The 16,137-nt window shown below is 39.2% G+C and overlaps 1 protein-coding gene across 1 annotated transcript; it reads left to right on the top strand.

The window, feature by feature from the left end:
* Positions 1-2,338: 2,338 nt before the first annotated feature.
* LOC103703205 (myb-related protein 306) lies at positions 2,339-4,611 on the top strand. Its single transcript, XM_039120583.1, has 3 exons — positions 2,339-3,008; positions 3,374-3,503; positions 3,618-4,611. Exons 1-3 carry the CDS (start codon positions 2,876-2,878, stop codon positions 4,267-4,269), a joined length of 915 nt encoding a protein of 304 aa, XP_038976511.1. The 5' UTR covers positions 2,339-2,875; the 3' UTR covers positions 4,270-4,611.
* Positions 4,612-16,137: the final 11,526 nt, after the last annotated feature.

The following is a 16,137-nucleotide window of genomic DNA, read 5'->3' as shown; positions in this document are numbered from 1 at the left end:
GTTGTTTGACCCAATTGAATCCTGAACATTAACTACAATACATTTTAATATCATTTTTTTAATATTTTTGTTCAAAACAAGTTATTGGAGGATGACTTTTAGTGTATTGAGTATGAAAATATAACAATATAAATTGAACGTGAAGTATTGGGGCATCTAATCCTCACCTATCCGATAATTTATCGTTGCTAATTTTCATCATGCATTGAGTGCCGGTCATGCCGAACTAGCACTTAACATGAAGATGCAAATAGTAGAGGAGAACATTTCAAGTAGTTATTAAATGTTTTATTTTTTATTTTAATTGCTAAATTAATTTATTAATCATATGTTGATAATAAATTATTGATTAGGGATCTATATATCCATAAATATAAACATCTTTGTTTAGGTTGTTAAAAATTAGTATTCAATAAAATATATATTTAATTATATATCTATATATTGTTGAGTCTTGATGTTCAAGACTCATTGGGTACTTGGCTGAGTCCTTGAATCGGCTTCACTTGGTTGACTCTTGAATTGAATCAAACTATGGCCTTGTGAGTAAAAGGATTTGACAGAACACCTAGTTGCCTGAGAAAATGTCCCCGGGAATGTTTTAAAAACTAGAGTGACTTGAGGACAGAATTATGCCCAAAAAAAACAAATAGTTGAATCCATTTATGGAACAAATTGATTATTATTTATAAATTAGATGAATTAATATATGTGATGGTACATTAATTGGGTCCACAAACATACATGTGTGCGAACGTATTTTCATACAGGCATATTAAATTATAATGGATTTAAAAACAAAATTTTTTTGGCAACAATTATACCTAAAGAAGTATTAAATGCTTACCGCAGCCTTACAATTTTGAAGAACCTCATATTATTTGGGCTCAAAAATACTTTTAAAATTTGTGTTGGTATACATGTAACACCCAGCCCAGTTAATAAGAAACTAGATCTGGTCCACTTGATTAGTCCAGATGTAAGTTGTAGTAGGAGATGGAAAAAAAGATAGAGCCCTGTTCGATTTAAAGTAGGAATAAAAAAAAAAAGAAGATAGAGCCCTTTTTGACTTGGACTAGGAGATAGGAAAAAAAAAGGACAGAAGTAACTTAGAGTAGGAGATGGAAAAAAGATAGAGCTCTGTTTGACTTAAAAGATAGATTCCTCTTCCATCTCGATTTCCTACACTAGCTAGAAAACCTAGCCTCCATCGGCCCCACACCCCTTTTTACCTCACCACCGACAGGTTTGTCGAAATTATATGGACCTATAGTTTGGTTTTGCTCGCAAGGTAAGTAATAATTTATCTTTTCTAAATTCTTCATTTATGTAATATTATTTTTATATCTAATAAATTGTTAATCAATTTGTATATGATTTATGAATTTATAAAATGATATTTTGAATGAATTATGATCTATATATTAGTTTATAAAAAGAACTTTAACATGTATCAGATTGGAACTCTCAGTCTGACTATATATCGGATCATGCCAATTAGGGGTTATACATTGGCATTCTAACTATTATTGAACTTATTGATTTTTTGCTTTCGGCCTCGCCACAAGATATAAATGTGGTATTCTTACCTACTCTACAAGGTGTAAATACGGTATTTTGGTCCACTCAGCAGGGTATAAGTGTGGTTTTATTTCTGGCTTAACCACAGGATATAGGTGTGGCTATAATTAAAGGTTGTTGAGTTAAATGTGATTTATTTCAAATTAGATTTATAATTACATATATAAATATTTGAAAGATATAAAGTTTAATGTATTTGTGTTTTGAAATGAAATTGGTTATGTCTTTACATAGATTCGTGGCAATTTATATTTTACTATCGTATCTTATGCTATTATATGAATTATCTAGTTAGGGTATTTATTACTTACTAGGTCATTAAGCTCATTATCTTTTTTATTTTTTCAGATTCTGAAAATTAAGGACATGAGGTGGAGGTATGATTCAAAGAGTAACTAGAGTCCGAATTTGATATCTTTAATTTAGATTTGTCTAGAATTTGATGCAAGCCCTAGTTTTTAAATATTATTGATATCATGAGGCATTAAAATTTAATTCTAGTTATTTAAATTAAAATTTGAGCATTGATTATATATTATTTTATTATTTTTTACGATCCTATATTGAGATGCCTTGCGTGAGGGTGTTTTATGAGTATGCTACAGTTACTGGGATCTCTGACTTTAATTTTGGGTTGGGGTACTGTGACAGTTGTGGTGTGACAATACGTCTTCTATTTTCCTTTATCTTAGGAATGCATCACAAACGGGTTTTGACAATAGTAATCCAATTAACATCAGGACCAAACTTGATGGAAGGAGTTAACTCCCGTGTACCATGCCGGAATAGAATCGTCGCTGTCCTGCGCCAGTACAGTGAATTCACATCATATTACTTCTCCATGCACTGATGACATGCATTCCATTCCATGAAAAACTGAGAGGCCCTCCAAAAGATGAATTCATTCAATGCACGCGGTTTTGCAGATCAGAGAGAGAGAGAGGGAGAAAGGCAGGGAGAGGCCTTTCGCTTCACCAGGCTGACTTTGGACTCTGGAGAGCCCTAGAGGAGTAAATGCACCTTGCTGTCTTCTTTTGACTCGGTGACCTCCATCCCAGCCCTCCTCCCTCTTTATACCACTTTTGGGCAGCGGCCAGTTGCCGCCGAGCACAACCTCTTATTGAGTGTATATATATGAGAAGCAACTTCTGCCTTGGAACCTTGTCTTTGCTTTCTTCCAAGAGAAAAGGAAAATAGGGGGAAGAAGAGAAGAAAACGGAAGAAAAGAGGTCCCGTATATCTATCTCGAGTCGTTTTTAGATAGAAGGAAGAGAAAGGCGAGTAGAGGGTATACATGGGGAGACCTCCTTGTTGTGATAAGGTTGGTGTGAAGAAAGGCCCTTGGACTCCAGAAGAGGACCTCATCCTAGTCTCCTACATCCAAGAGCATGGTCCCGGGAACTGGAAGGCTGTGCCTACAAATACTGGTGAGATCCTCTACCCTCTTTTCCACCCCCTTCCGCTTGTCCATGACATCCAAAAGGCCGATCTAGCTAGGTTCCTAGTATAGCAATCCATTCCTTTGATTAGAAGGTCTCTTTCTCTCTCTCCTACACACACACAGCCTGCCTAGTCATGAAGTGTCGAGCTTTGTTGATGTGTCGATTAAATATCCAGTGTGTTTTCCAAACCGATATCTCCTACATGGTGAGTTAGGTACTACCTGAGGCCTTGCTTTAGTTTGGATTAGTGGTTATATATAGAAATCTAGATCTAAAAGGCTGGTCTTCAGGGTCTAATTTTGTCTATGTTATGTTGCGATTTGTTTATTAAACTATCTCGTGTTTACCAGGGCTGATGAGATGCAGCAAGAGCTGTAGACTAAGATGGACTAATTACCTCCGGCCAGGGATCAAGCGAGGCAATTTCACAGAACAAGAGGAGAAGCTCATGATCCATCTCCAAGCTCTTCTTGGCAATCGGTAAAAATACCACCAAACCAATCTTCCATCCAAGAAACTTTTTCCTAGAAACTTTATTATATAATATGAAGCACTTTGGATCTAGGCTCTCACTTGCCTATATTGATGTGTTAGATGGGCAGCCATAGCTTCTTATCTCCCAGAGAGAACAGATAATGACATCAAGAACTACTGGAACACCCATCTGAAGAAGAAACTAAAGAAGCTCCAAGCTGGCAACGATAGCTCGATGAGTGGCGGGCTTTCGAGTCGTCAATCTATCTCCAAAGGCCAGTGGGAGAGGAGGCTCCAAACTGACATCCATATGGCAAAGCAAGCTTTAAGAGAGGCATTGTCTTTAGGCAAGACCAGTTGCCCAACTGAACTGAAGCCCTCAAATGGCAGCTGCTCTCTTACAAGACCAACCCAGCCAGCAACACCATCATCAACCACAACCTACGCATCAAGTACTGAAAACATATCTCGATTGCTCGAAGGGTGGATGAAGAATCCACCCAAGCCAAGAGCTGCTCGCGCCAATTCAGAGTCCCCTACACAACATTCGATCAACAAGGCGGCCGAGACCGACTCATCCTCGCTGCTCAATCTCGAGTCCTCGACACCGGATATGTCTGAAACAAGCCTCTTCCAATGCGAGAGCAAGCCGAGCTCAGAAGCCCAAGTCCCGCTTTCCTTGCTCGAGACCTGGCTCTTGGATGAAGGTTTTGGTCAAGGGGAGGTAGAACTACTTGACATGCTGTTAGGTGATACTCCTGAGCTGATCTGAAGTAAGTGCTTCTGGACGGACTGGGTTTTTGGTTCCTTTTTGTGCAGGCCTTGGACTGAATTTGATTAGAAAGACCCCTCAATGCAGATGAAGTTTAAATTCTAAATATCCACATAGGCAATGGTATATAGGTTAATTCAGTGGAGTTCCAGAATAACTTTTCATCTATGGGGGCCTTTTGTGAAATCTTATCTCTCCTTTGTATGGGCTTCTGTATCTGGGGTGGTGTCTCATAGATTAGATTGTCAGGATTTTTCAATCTTATTCAGTTTCTGAATTGTAATCAAGAGATGTGTGTAATGGATGGACTGTTATAGCCATAAAATATGGTTAGTTGTTAAATCCGCGCTTGCTAGCTTTAATGTGTTTAGGGATGAACTCTTTGGATATTTCCTCGAGACCATATCGTCCTGCTCTTTGTGCAATGGGAATGGAGAGGTCGGCGAGCAGATGGTGCCACGTGGCTTGTGAATCTGTGGGAACGAAGGGGGCTTGGGTTTGACTTTGTTTTTCTAGAAGACCTCTGTTTTTCGTGTCGTGTGCACCTAAAAGAAGGTTGCATCCAAGAAAAAAATCTGAAGTTCCGATTGGAGTGCATATTTGATCAGGTACGAATTAACCACACACAACTGACAAAAGTCATTTAAGTTATGACCAGTTCAGATACGAAAAGATACAGCGGTCGGAGACTGCCTATCTCGACCAAGGTTCACATCCGCAAGCCATCGGTTGGATTGGCTTCCAGGACGTAGACTTCTTCTGTGAGATACCGTATGGGCATTTATTTAGTTTCATATCAATCAATATTTATATTAAATTAAAAAAAATAAAAAAAAATTTGCTAGTTTTTCTTAGATGAGATCTCAAGCTGCTATAAATAGTATCAAAGTACATCGACTCCATATTCTATGTGGATTAAAAAAATACTGTAGCATAAATTCATAGAGACTGACTACAGAACGATCGTAGTGCATGTGATTATAATTGAATGGATATAGATTATTAACCTGACGAGAATACCAAGACTTAAATAAGAAGAGTATGTGAGGATATGTGCAGAATGTGTGTTTAATCTCATATCGGTTATTCGCCAAAGAAATCTTGGGTACTTATACATAACTAAAGAATCCAAAAAATATCTTCTAGCTAGTTTTTTTTGTTGATCTTCTGATTTGCTACATCTTCCTATCCTACTTTTCTTGTGCTAGACCTGCACCTTGTTATACTTCCTCTAGAAGGCATGGTAAGCCCATAGGATTTTGACTTCCAAGCAAAATACAACTTGCAGTTGAGGGAGTCTATAGATTCAACAACGAAGAAGAGATCTTATTAACTATTTTCTAATTTTTCAGATAATTGTGATGGATCTACTTTGATAATGGACTAAGCCTTATGTGCTACAAGCTTTTATTACAAAACCTTAGGGCTCTTTTATTCTTGGAAATTGCATTGGTGCCTTCATCTTTTGCAGTAATCTAGAATATACCTTATGGCTGCCATCATGAATGGTAGCATTTGTTTTAAAGTGGTTATTGAAATCTTGAGTCTCGTTTGGTTTACTAAAAGCTGATGCTTGAATATATGATATCTCCTAAAAAAATATTTTTTATATGTTTTGGTTGATCATAGAAATAGGAAAGTTATGCAACATACTTGTTATATTCTTGATAAAGAAAAAGACCTAACTCTATGATATCTAAAGGCTTATAGCTCTTTTGGCAAAAAGAAAAAAGAAAAACTCTAATTTCTAGCATGGGAGAATTGAACTTTTTCATGTTCCATATGATTTTTTTTCATGAAATGTAAAAATCTTATTTCTATGAAAAAGTAGTACTTTTCTATTTTTTTAAAAAAAATTCCAATCAAATATAAATTATTTATCTATTTTTCATGCTTTTTCTCCCCCTCTTCCAGTGAACCCTAAAGAGTCCTTATAATCCCTTACAGGAAGGGGAAGAAAAAAGAGATCTAGGGCAGTGATTTCCTGAATTTAAGCAGAAGGTTTTTTAATGCACTTCATGTGAAGTGCTTCGAACTTTTTCCCGTTCTATTTCCTCTTAACCTACTGGCTCCTGGCCGACATGCAGCCCCGAGCTGTCAAAGAAAGAAAAGAGCCCAAAGGACTCTCATGCATGCCATGACCTTATGGCAAGGTAGCCGCTTTCAACTTCTGAAAGAGAGAGAGAGAGAGAGAGAGAGAGAGAGAGAGAGAGAGAGAGAGAGAGCGAGCATGGCTTTTTTTTAATCATGGTATCTTAGTAATCTCGATGGGTGCCCAACACTAAGATGAATTGAGGAACCTTGATAATTTGGCTAATATTTCACAGTCAAGATACTGAGAGATCAGCCAAGAGTTGGCAATTATTACATATATTCATCCTAATATTTACTGGCCAAAAATAAGATATATTTACATGATTTTTTTTTTACACTAACATATCGATACAGTATACCAGCTGATGTTTTGGGGTATATCTTTCTCTACTAGCTTAAATTATAAGGTTAATGTTTTCTTTTTTTTATTTTTTAGCTTGGCAAAAGCCAGCTGATGCAAAGAATATAAAAACCAACAGTGAGAAGGAAACAGTTAAGAAACCTTTTCTAATAGGAAAAAGAGAGAAGAAAACTTACTAAAGAGGTACTTTAAATGCTCAAAAGGAATGCAGTAAATGCACGGCGCCTACGCCACATGTGTGGCCTCATTTTCCTTAGCTGTAAGCGAGGAGCAAAGGGGTTGGAAGTACACGGACCCTTGCCTTTAGGAATCTTCCTCCCTCGTATACACTGCAATGGGTATTTCAAGCATAAATGTATTCATCTAGAGCTGGCAGAAGGAAGCATGGGAACCCATCTCCATTCCTCCAAAACAGCTGTTCAAAGCTAAATCACTATAATTCTATAATAATAATAATAATAACTCATTTGGTTTACGGAAGAATTTTTTCTCATCAAAATATTTTTTTTAAAAAAATTATTTTCTATAAATATAATGTCTGAAAAATAATTTTAGCATATTTGGTTGGTCATGAGAAAATGATACATTCTAAAGTAGCTTATATTTGGTTGAGCATTTATTTCTTGAAAAATTTGTGGATTTTCTATAAACACCTTATTTATGGATTTTGATGGCTTAAAAGGAAGTTTTAGAAAAAAAAAATTCTCAATTTTCAACTGGTGGAAAAATTAGATTTCCTATGTTCCTCATGAATTTTTCTTTTCCATGAAATATAGAAATTTTATTTTCATATAAATGCTACTTTTCTATCTCTCGTGTTCAAAAACTCCAACTAAATAAAAAGTCTTTCTTTACGCGAACCAAATAAGTCAGAGCTCTAGTTATTCTCTGAACCGTCATTCTCTATTGGTACTGCCACCATTTTCTACCCTTGCAGACACCTCCATGTGCACCTAACACTCGTTTAAATGGACCATGTGGATGAGTTTTCATGGTTGGCATCAAGCTATCATGAATGGAAGTAATTTAGTCCCCAATTTTATTCTAGGCCAAGCTTGGTTGTCTTGGCCCCATGTTTGGTATCCTGGTTTGCACTGTTTGGAGGCCCTTAAATAGGATCATATATATGATGAGGGGAAAAAAGACAATATCATTAAACCCGACGACAACATCAGAGTTGTGGCTGATGAACTGACATTAGAAAGATGACTTGTTTCATTGCAACCATCACAACATGCTGTCCTTTAATACTTTAAAGGTGCCATATAGTAACCATGGAAGCAGCCTTACTTGGCTTCCTCAATGCTTAACTGGACTCTTGTTTTCTTGAATGCAATTGTAAGTTATTTGTAAGTAAGATCCAAAAACTCTCTCCTATTTTAGTCTTTGGTTCCAAAGTTCGAAGGAGTTTCCTAGAAATGGCTGTAACAATCAAAGGTAATGTCCAAAGCAAAGGTTATGATTTGACCTAACTGATGCCCAAGTGATTTGATTAGATTTATTCCAACAAAATGAAGCTGTAACACCAACATTATGTACGTAAAATGGCATGCAGGTTGGTTGGCGTGGTGTGGCAAAAGCATGAGTCCATTATAACATCATAACAGCCTTATTAAGATCTTGGAATCATTGGAACTTGATCCAAACTACTGCCCTACTTAGAAATGGCTAGCTGTTGCCATCTCCAACAAGTGACTTGAAATTTTACTCAGATAACGTAAAGATGACCCATCCAAATTGAATATTGTCTGCTATATTTGCCCATCTACTCCTTCCATTCCAGCTCCATGCACTGATCTAGACACAGTAGCTCATCAAGTTGTGTTTAATGAAAGCGAATGGCATGCAGGCTGGTGGCCGCAGAAGAATATTCTTTGCACAAGTGGATATTATCATGGAGTGCCACAACTCTTTATTACTTTCTAAATTTTTTTTACCTCAGCTATTGTTTTAGAAGATAATTAGGATTTTTCATACATAATCGGCTCATGATTACATTACATCTTTAATTTTTCCGGATTCTATTTTGTTTTTATTTTTAGAGAGAAAAATTAGATACTCGATGAGAGTTGATAATTTTGTATATACATTACTGATCAAGTATTGACTATTCAACTAGTTATACTAGAAAAATGGTGAATTCATTAGTTTATCGGATTGGAACCTCTCTCCTAAGTGTATGTTCTTAGGGGAGGTCTACCTTTGTAGTGGCATGTTATCACCATATAGCTCATCAAGAGAAAGAAATGATAAATAAAAAAGTATTGGTGTCTTTGAGTAGTTTGAGAAGGCATGTATATTTCCATTCTTCATTTTAATGCTATGCATAAGAAAATAAAGGAATCCTTGAACTAAGATTGTTAGCCTATTTTTCTTTCGTTAGTTAATGATAAAATTATGGTATTACACCTCTGTTTATTCTAATAAGATTTCAATCTCTTGAGACGGATTAGTTTTTTTTTTTTCTAGTTAAAAGAGGTATTTTTTCTGGAAAATAGCAAGGAAGTTATATTAGACTGCATCCTATGTCTTGACTACTCTTACATCAACCTTACATTTTGTTGCACCTAATTTTTTCTAAATTAGAAGATACAGAAAAAAAAAGTTTTATTTTAATAGGCTCATTTTTAAGCCCTAAAATTTATCAAAACTCTTTATTATTAGGCTGCAACTAATTATTTTTTTTGGTACAACGGCTGCTCACTTTACTTTAGTGTATGTGCAACCCATCGAATCAAGAGCAAGAACCTGGCGCAGCGGTGCAGAAGAGTCTTCTTAATGAGTCCATAGAACCTTTCCGAAGTATTAAGCTGCATAGGAGACGATCTAATCTGCGGTGCAGTTCGTCTTCCGGTAGACATGTACTACTTGAATGGCACAATAGCCTCCCATCATCTGTCTGATGTCGTGGAGTAGAGGGCTTGCATCCCTCCTCCACCCCTCCTCTCGTATCCAATTTATCATCATGGTCAATTTTTCTTCCCGAATGATGTGCTTCACACTCAGCCTCCGTCTCGCAAAGAAAAGGCTTTTCTCAAGTTGTCCTAAGCTCTGCCCCTACAGCTGATAATCCGACAGTACTTTGGCCTCCCGCAGAACCGTGACTCCTGCAGCAACTAATCCCATTCGAGGCCGAGTGGTGCTGAGATTGTAGGCCTCGAAAGAGGGACGAGTAGGGACAATGCCAGGTTCCCATTCGACAGCGGCGGTACTACCCATTCCAACCACCGTCCACCTCCTGCTGCTAGTGTTATCACCTCCGCCATAAAAATAAATTTTAAAAAAAAATTCGAGAGAGAGATGAGTGGATTTGGGGCTAAATCATCATTCTCGTATTGCAACATAGCTCTGCCACAGGCTAAGATTATAAGCATAAAACCACCTGACCTTGTATCACTTAATTCTATCATCCTCTATTCTTCATAATGAACTCCTTCGAATTAACATAGTGGAAACCTAGTTGTGTAAAGAGTCTTCCTGTGTCATAAGTTGGGAGTCACATCCCCAAAAATCTTTCCGTAAAATTCTACCAGCTCTTGAATTTCGCGAAAGCCATTAATGGCATGCTTAAACAGAACACTCTTAACTTGATGTTACCCAGGAGAATTATTTGACTAATCTCTACGGGAACTGTGCTCGGCTTTGTCCCGCTCATCAAGCTTTTGAGATAATGCCTGAGAGAAATAATGTCTCGAGCGACACACTAAAGTATCAGGCACTTTCCATCTAGGTTTCCATGAGAAGGACTTGGTGTGTTTAAATCAAAGGATGCGAACCAATTTCCAAGTGGTTGGGAACATGTTCGCAAGGTCCTAGCTTCTTGTGCAAATGTTTAGGCTTTGGAGGAGAAACAACAATGCTATGTGTTTGTTTGAAGTTTGGATTATTGCCGCCGCCGCTGCCTTCTATATGAGAAGTATGCTTTTGAATATGCCCGGTTAAGTGTTCGAGCATGGAAGATGCATTACAAGTCTTCAAGACCATCTTAGATTTTAACGCCTTTGCATTTAATTTCATGATTAACGTGATCCGGTGATTAGCACTTGTTATGGTCTTTGACACCAGGAAAGCTCTGGGTGGGGTCAAGCTTGGAGACTTCCGTGAGCGCTGGATTTTGAGCTATCCGAACCCGTTTGCCAACCATTTCACCAAGACTCTTCTTGCTGCTCCTTTCCTCTTTTGCTCTCTCCAACAACTTGTTCGATGAAATGACAATGGAGGCATGATATCCTTCATTTCTTGATGACGAGGGAAGCAAGGAGGGGATGAGGAGGCAGTGACGCAGGCATGGATAAGATAGAGACGATGACGGGATTCAGAAGAGACGGAGATTTGACATGCAAGGAGTGGGGACAGTTGTCTTGGAGTGGGGCTGGTAGAGAGCCAAAAAAAGATGAGGCACCGAGATAGGGTAACGGATCACACGGGGGTGGGCAACAAAGGAAACAAAATAAGGAACGGATTTCTTATTTTATTATATTTTTCTTAGTGTTCATTTTTTTAAATAATTAAAAATAAAAAATATACTATTTTTTTATTTTTAAAAATACGTTGTTATCGGAATATACTATATGACTCTAACGTACTCGTTAGGCTTGTTTAAGCTCTAGCATTCTCGTTAGACTAAAGATTAAGATTTTAAATCCATTCGAATTTAATCATAAGCGACAATCAGCCCTAATTGCTCGGTGCTGTCCGTACTGTAGTATCTTTCAGTCTGCATAGGTTATATGCCAGATTTACTTTAATATTATTTGTAACAATTCAAAACCTTCCTCAAAATAGCTAACTGAGATGTATCATTTGAGTTTTTTGATTTGGAACTAAACACATGTCCTCACGGATCCTCACATCCCTTCTTGAAACTATTAAACGGCCATTATCTTAAATTAATGTAATATGAATTTAAGGGGCGGTTATGGGGGAAGATCTGGCGTTCCGCATATAAGTTACTATGCAAGTGGCGGGAAGGGTATTTTTTGAAGGAAAAAGGGAGCCTAAGCTGCCACCAATAAGTGGCGGGAACGTCGTACGCCTCATTCCTTTCCCTCCAAACGTTTTTTCTCATTGTTTCTTCTCTCTCGGATCTTGGAGGGAGAGTTTGGCTTTTTCCCTCAACTCCGGTCTCGAAGAGAAGAAGATTCGAAGGAGAAGACTCAGCGATGATTGCGGCAACAACGGTCGTGAGAAGGATCTATTCCACTTTTCCCCTCTCATGATCCTATCATTGAATCTGTATTTTTTAGTAATTCACAATTTTTGCTTTTTAATTTTGAAATTTAAATAGAGTTCTGTCTGTTAGTCATGTGGAAGATGGTCAATTTTGTTCTTTCTATCTATTTCATGAATCTGTGCTCTTTAATATTATGTCTCATTGAATTGCCCCTGGATTTGATTGATTTAGGTTTTGACTTTACTTTCTAGGTGATTTTAGGGTGTTAATAGATCAGGGTACAATTTCTGATGGATCGCATATTAATTTCTTATATTTAGTCTATGGAAAGTGATTCTAGGCTTCTGGGATGCTACTTATGGAGATTAGTGATTTGATAGTTTTGCCATTGCAGAATTTTTAAACTAATTCATCTTATTGCTGCTGATAGTTTTGTCCTGGATCAAGAGGTTGAGACTTTGGTGAAATCCTTGGATATTTATTCCTTTTTTTTTTTGAAAAAAGAAATTGTGTTGACTGCCTGAAATCCTGAACTTGGACGGTGCATGATTAAATTGAAAACCAGGCCTTGCAAAGATATTCCTCCAGATGTCATGAATAATTTGTGATTGGAGCATGATATTGTTTCTTTAAATATAGACTGGGAAGAGCAGATTCTGGAATTTGGATGACAATCAAATTTCTTTCGGGAAATTGGTGAAGGTTGTTATTGAAATCAAGCTAGCAGAATGCTCAAGATGGATTATATATGGAGCTAGGAAGAAGGGAAACTGGTGGTGTGTTGCATTTGCTATGAAGAAGTTGTAAGCGAGGGAGGAAAGTAAGATGGAAAGCATTGAAAAGAATGAGGAAGTTGCATTTGCTGCTGTTGCTGGGGGTTCAAACCGAGAACGATTGGCACAGCGGTGTGAACGGGGTTCCCTTTGAATTGCTTCGGTTGTGCTCCACCTTCCGCCGGGAAACCTGCAAGCAAGCCTCGCACCACCACCGGGGTAGTGGGGGCCCTCCGACGATCAAGTTAGAAAAGATCGAAGGAGAAGGAGAGGTAGCAGGTAAGATGATACTCTGGAAAATCTTGCTTACCCTCCCCCTTCCCCCCCAGCCGCATATATACCAGGCTGGGGGGTTCTTTTGGGGATTGGTCATCGTGTGGCGCGATGGGGTTGCCACTGACATGGCCGTTACAGGGCGTCGTGGGGCAGCGCTGGGTACGGCTATGGCAGGGCGCAGTGGAGTTCCGCTTTGTACGGCTGTTACAGGGGATCGTGAAACAGCGTCGGATACGGCCGTTGCAGGGAGTAGTGGAGCAGGGGGCCGCGGCGTGCCTCAGGGGAACAGTCTGTTGTTGTCAGAGATTGCCGACTCGGGGTCGGATTGCTGGATCAAGGGGCAGCCGACTCGGGGTCGGGCTGCGGAGCCGAAGATATCCGACCCAAGGTCGGATTGCTGGATCAAGGGGCAGCCGACTCGGGGTCGGGCTGCGGAGCCGAAGATATCCGACCCAAGGTCGGATTGCTGGATCAAGGGGCAGCCGACTCGGGGTCGGGCTGCGGAGCCGAAGATATCCGACCCGAGGTCGGATTGCTGGATCAAGGGGCAGCCGTAGTCTTCCCGGGCGCGCGTGCCGGTCACGTGGGGCATGGTGGCTAAGTTCCCCCGTAACAGCTGCCATGCAGAAAATTCTTGCCTAGAATGATTGTAAAGACGGAGGGAGACCCAACAAAATGGTCTAATGCGATGATGAAATTCTGAGATTGAAGATCTCGGAGAAACTGGCCAGCATTCCTTTACAGAAGAGCAGATTGCAGATGTATACTTATATTGAGAATAAAAATAACTTTGGCATGAAGGTAAATAGGTTCATCTCACAGGAAAAAATTGTAGAATATGAAGGGCTGTTAGGGTATTTTGGATTGCTTGGATTTGGAGAAGGGGTTGTGGCTTGGTGGAAGCTAGAGACGGAGGGCTATGATATGGTTGCGGAGGCTTGTACGAAGAGAATAAAGGGAGGAATTACAATGCTACAATAGTGAGAATAGGAGAGGGAATAGATTGGAGCAGAGGGAGAGGAATTCTAAAATAGCAAGGCTTGTAGTTCTCCAATTTGTTACATTATAATGGGAGTGGCCTTCTATTTTATAGGCCTTTTTTTTTCTTGTTCTTTTTTTTTTGTTGCGCTAAGGGGGCGAGTCAGACTACACGAGTTCGGACACACCCAATAAGATCAGAAAACAATAAATCACGAAATATCCTAGGCAAATCTTCTTTTTGAGTCCACAATGTGCCGCCAGAGTGGTTAGCCACATACGCGGCTACCCAATCTGCAGTGCCATTGGCCTCTCTAAAAATGTGCTTGGCTTGGAACGTCATCCCGTTTCGAGCCATCGCTCAAATATCCCGAAGCTGGGGTGGTCCTAACCCAAACCACTCGGATCCTCCTAAATCCAACCTACTATAGTGACCGAGTTATCCTCCAAAATGATAGAATCGGCCTGCAAAACGCGGCGAGCATAGCGAATACCCACTCAGGCTACTCCTAGCTCGGCTCCGAAAACAGTGGTGTATGAGAGCTAACAGCCACCAGCGGCCGCCACCTTCAAACGTGAGTCCTTGATAACAAAGCCCGCGCCCCCTCTATTCCCTTCATCCAAAGCCAATCTGTTAAAATTGACCTTCAAGAAGCTAGGGGGTGGAGGCTTCCAAGTAAAGAACACCGTCCGTGGCGCTATCTGAGCAAAAGGAGAGTCTCAGATATTTCTAGCTATCAAAGGCCCATCTACACTGGTGCCTCGAATGAACTCCGCTGCTTGTGCTCGGCCCGCTCTATCGTGAACCTAGGAGACGGGCTGCACTCGCCGAATGTTCGAGCATTTCTGGTCAACCAAATTTGGTGGGCAATACAGATAGTTCTAAAAGCCAAATGATGCAGCTGGGGCCTGCCGGACCTTTGCCAGACGGCCTGCACAAACTGGTCCCTTTGCCTCAGGCACCCTGTGGGAACCTCGACAACTGCCAGGTCCTCCTCGCCCACCCACAGCGAATTATAGGCCTTTTTGACTGCCTAACACACCAACTCAAGTACCAACTATATAATATTTTATTTTACGAATTTAAGAGACAACTCATTCAACCTCTAAGATGAAGATTCCTGATTATTTAGAGGGCGCACGGCGCCTATTTCTCTAGGAGAGAAACTCTTCTCAGGAAATATCTTATGGGTGAAGGCTGAAGCAACCAAGTTTAAGAAGAACTTAGATCCAACTGAAACTAGTTTAAGTAGTCCTGATTAAACTGTGAGAAGACTCATTTCTCTAAATCCTTTTTCCTTCTAAACTCTCAATCTGGCATGAATCGATGTTTCATAAGGCAGCTGTCATGTTCTACGATTCACAACTAAGCAGCCTATCTATGAACCTTGCTGACTAGCAAGCAGCCAAACAGCTTGCCGTGGTCTGGTTTGAGTCAAACAAGCATGTTACAATCCACTTCACTCCCCCCAATCTGTGTCATTTGTTCCTTAACACCTGCCCAAATTATAACATGCTAGTTAGAAATTTCACTAGTTATTGATTAATTCTTTGTCTCTAATTTGTGATATGGAATCACTATTTGGTAGAGTTGCTTGTTACGAACACTTGCCTGAATTCTTGAGTCTAATGTTTAAAAATAATTGATTATTAACAACATATGCTAGTTAACACATTATATTAAAGTAGTCCTTAAAAACATTTCTAAGTATTTTCTTCATATTATATAGTATTTTAATCTGGATCTGTACATAACATTTGTTTTTTCTATTGAAAGTCATTCATACGACAAGCGATGGCGTATTAAGCAAGGATACCAAATGTCAGTTCGCGTGATTTTAATTTAATTATTTTTTGGTACCTAATTTGTCCCATTTTTCTGGCAATAATTACAACTTTTGTCTTAATCTTCAGTTGTGGAACTCATGCTTGACAAATTTAATGGCCTCACATGCGTTAGTATGATGGTATAGTAGTGCAGTAAATAAACTGGAAAGAAGAAGGCACCTTTTTCATTTATTTAGTTTTATGGTTTCAAGATAAGCCTGCGATATTTTATGGCCCTTTATACCTATCTTATATGGTGTGCAGGTTTCAGGAAGTCCAGAATATGTTTCAGATGTTCAAGAAATCTCCAAGTTTGGAAATTTGCTGGCGGAAAGACGTCATCATGTTAAAGATATATATCTTTGATTTGAGTTTTTGGTTAGAGC

Source organism: Phoenix dactylifera, unplaced genomic scaffold (assembly GCF_009389715.1).
Source record: "Phoenix dactylifera cultivar Barhee BC4 unplaced genomic scaffold, palm_55x_up_171113_PBpolish2nd_filt_p 000832F, whole genome shotgun sequence".
Classification (NCBI taxonomy): Eukaryota; Viridiplantae; Streptophyta; class Magnoliopsida; order Arecales; family Arecaceae; genus Phoenix; species Phoenix dactylifera.
The sequence above is the reverse complement of the archived record's forward strand: the minus strand, read 5'-3'. Positions and strand labels throughout refer to the sequence as shown.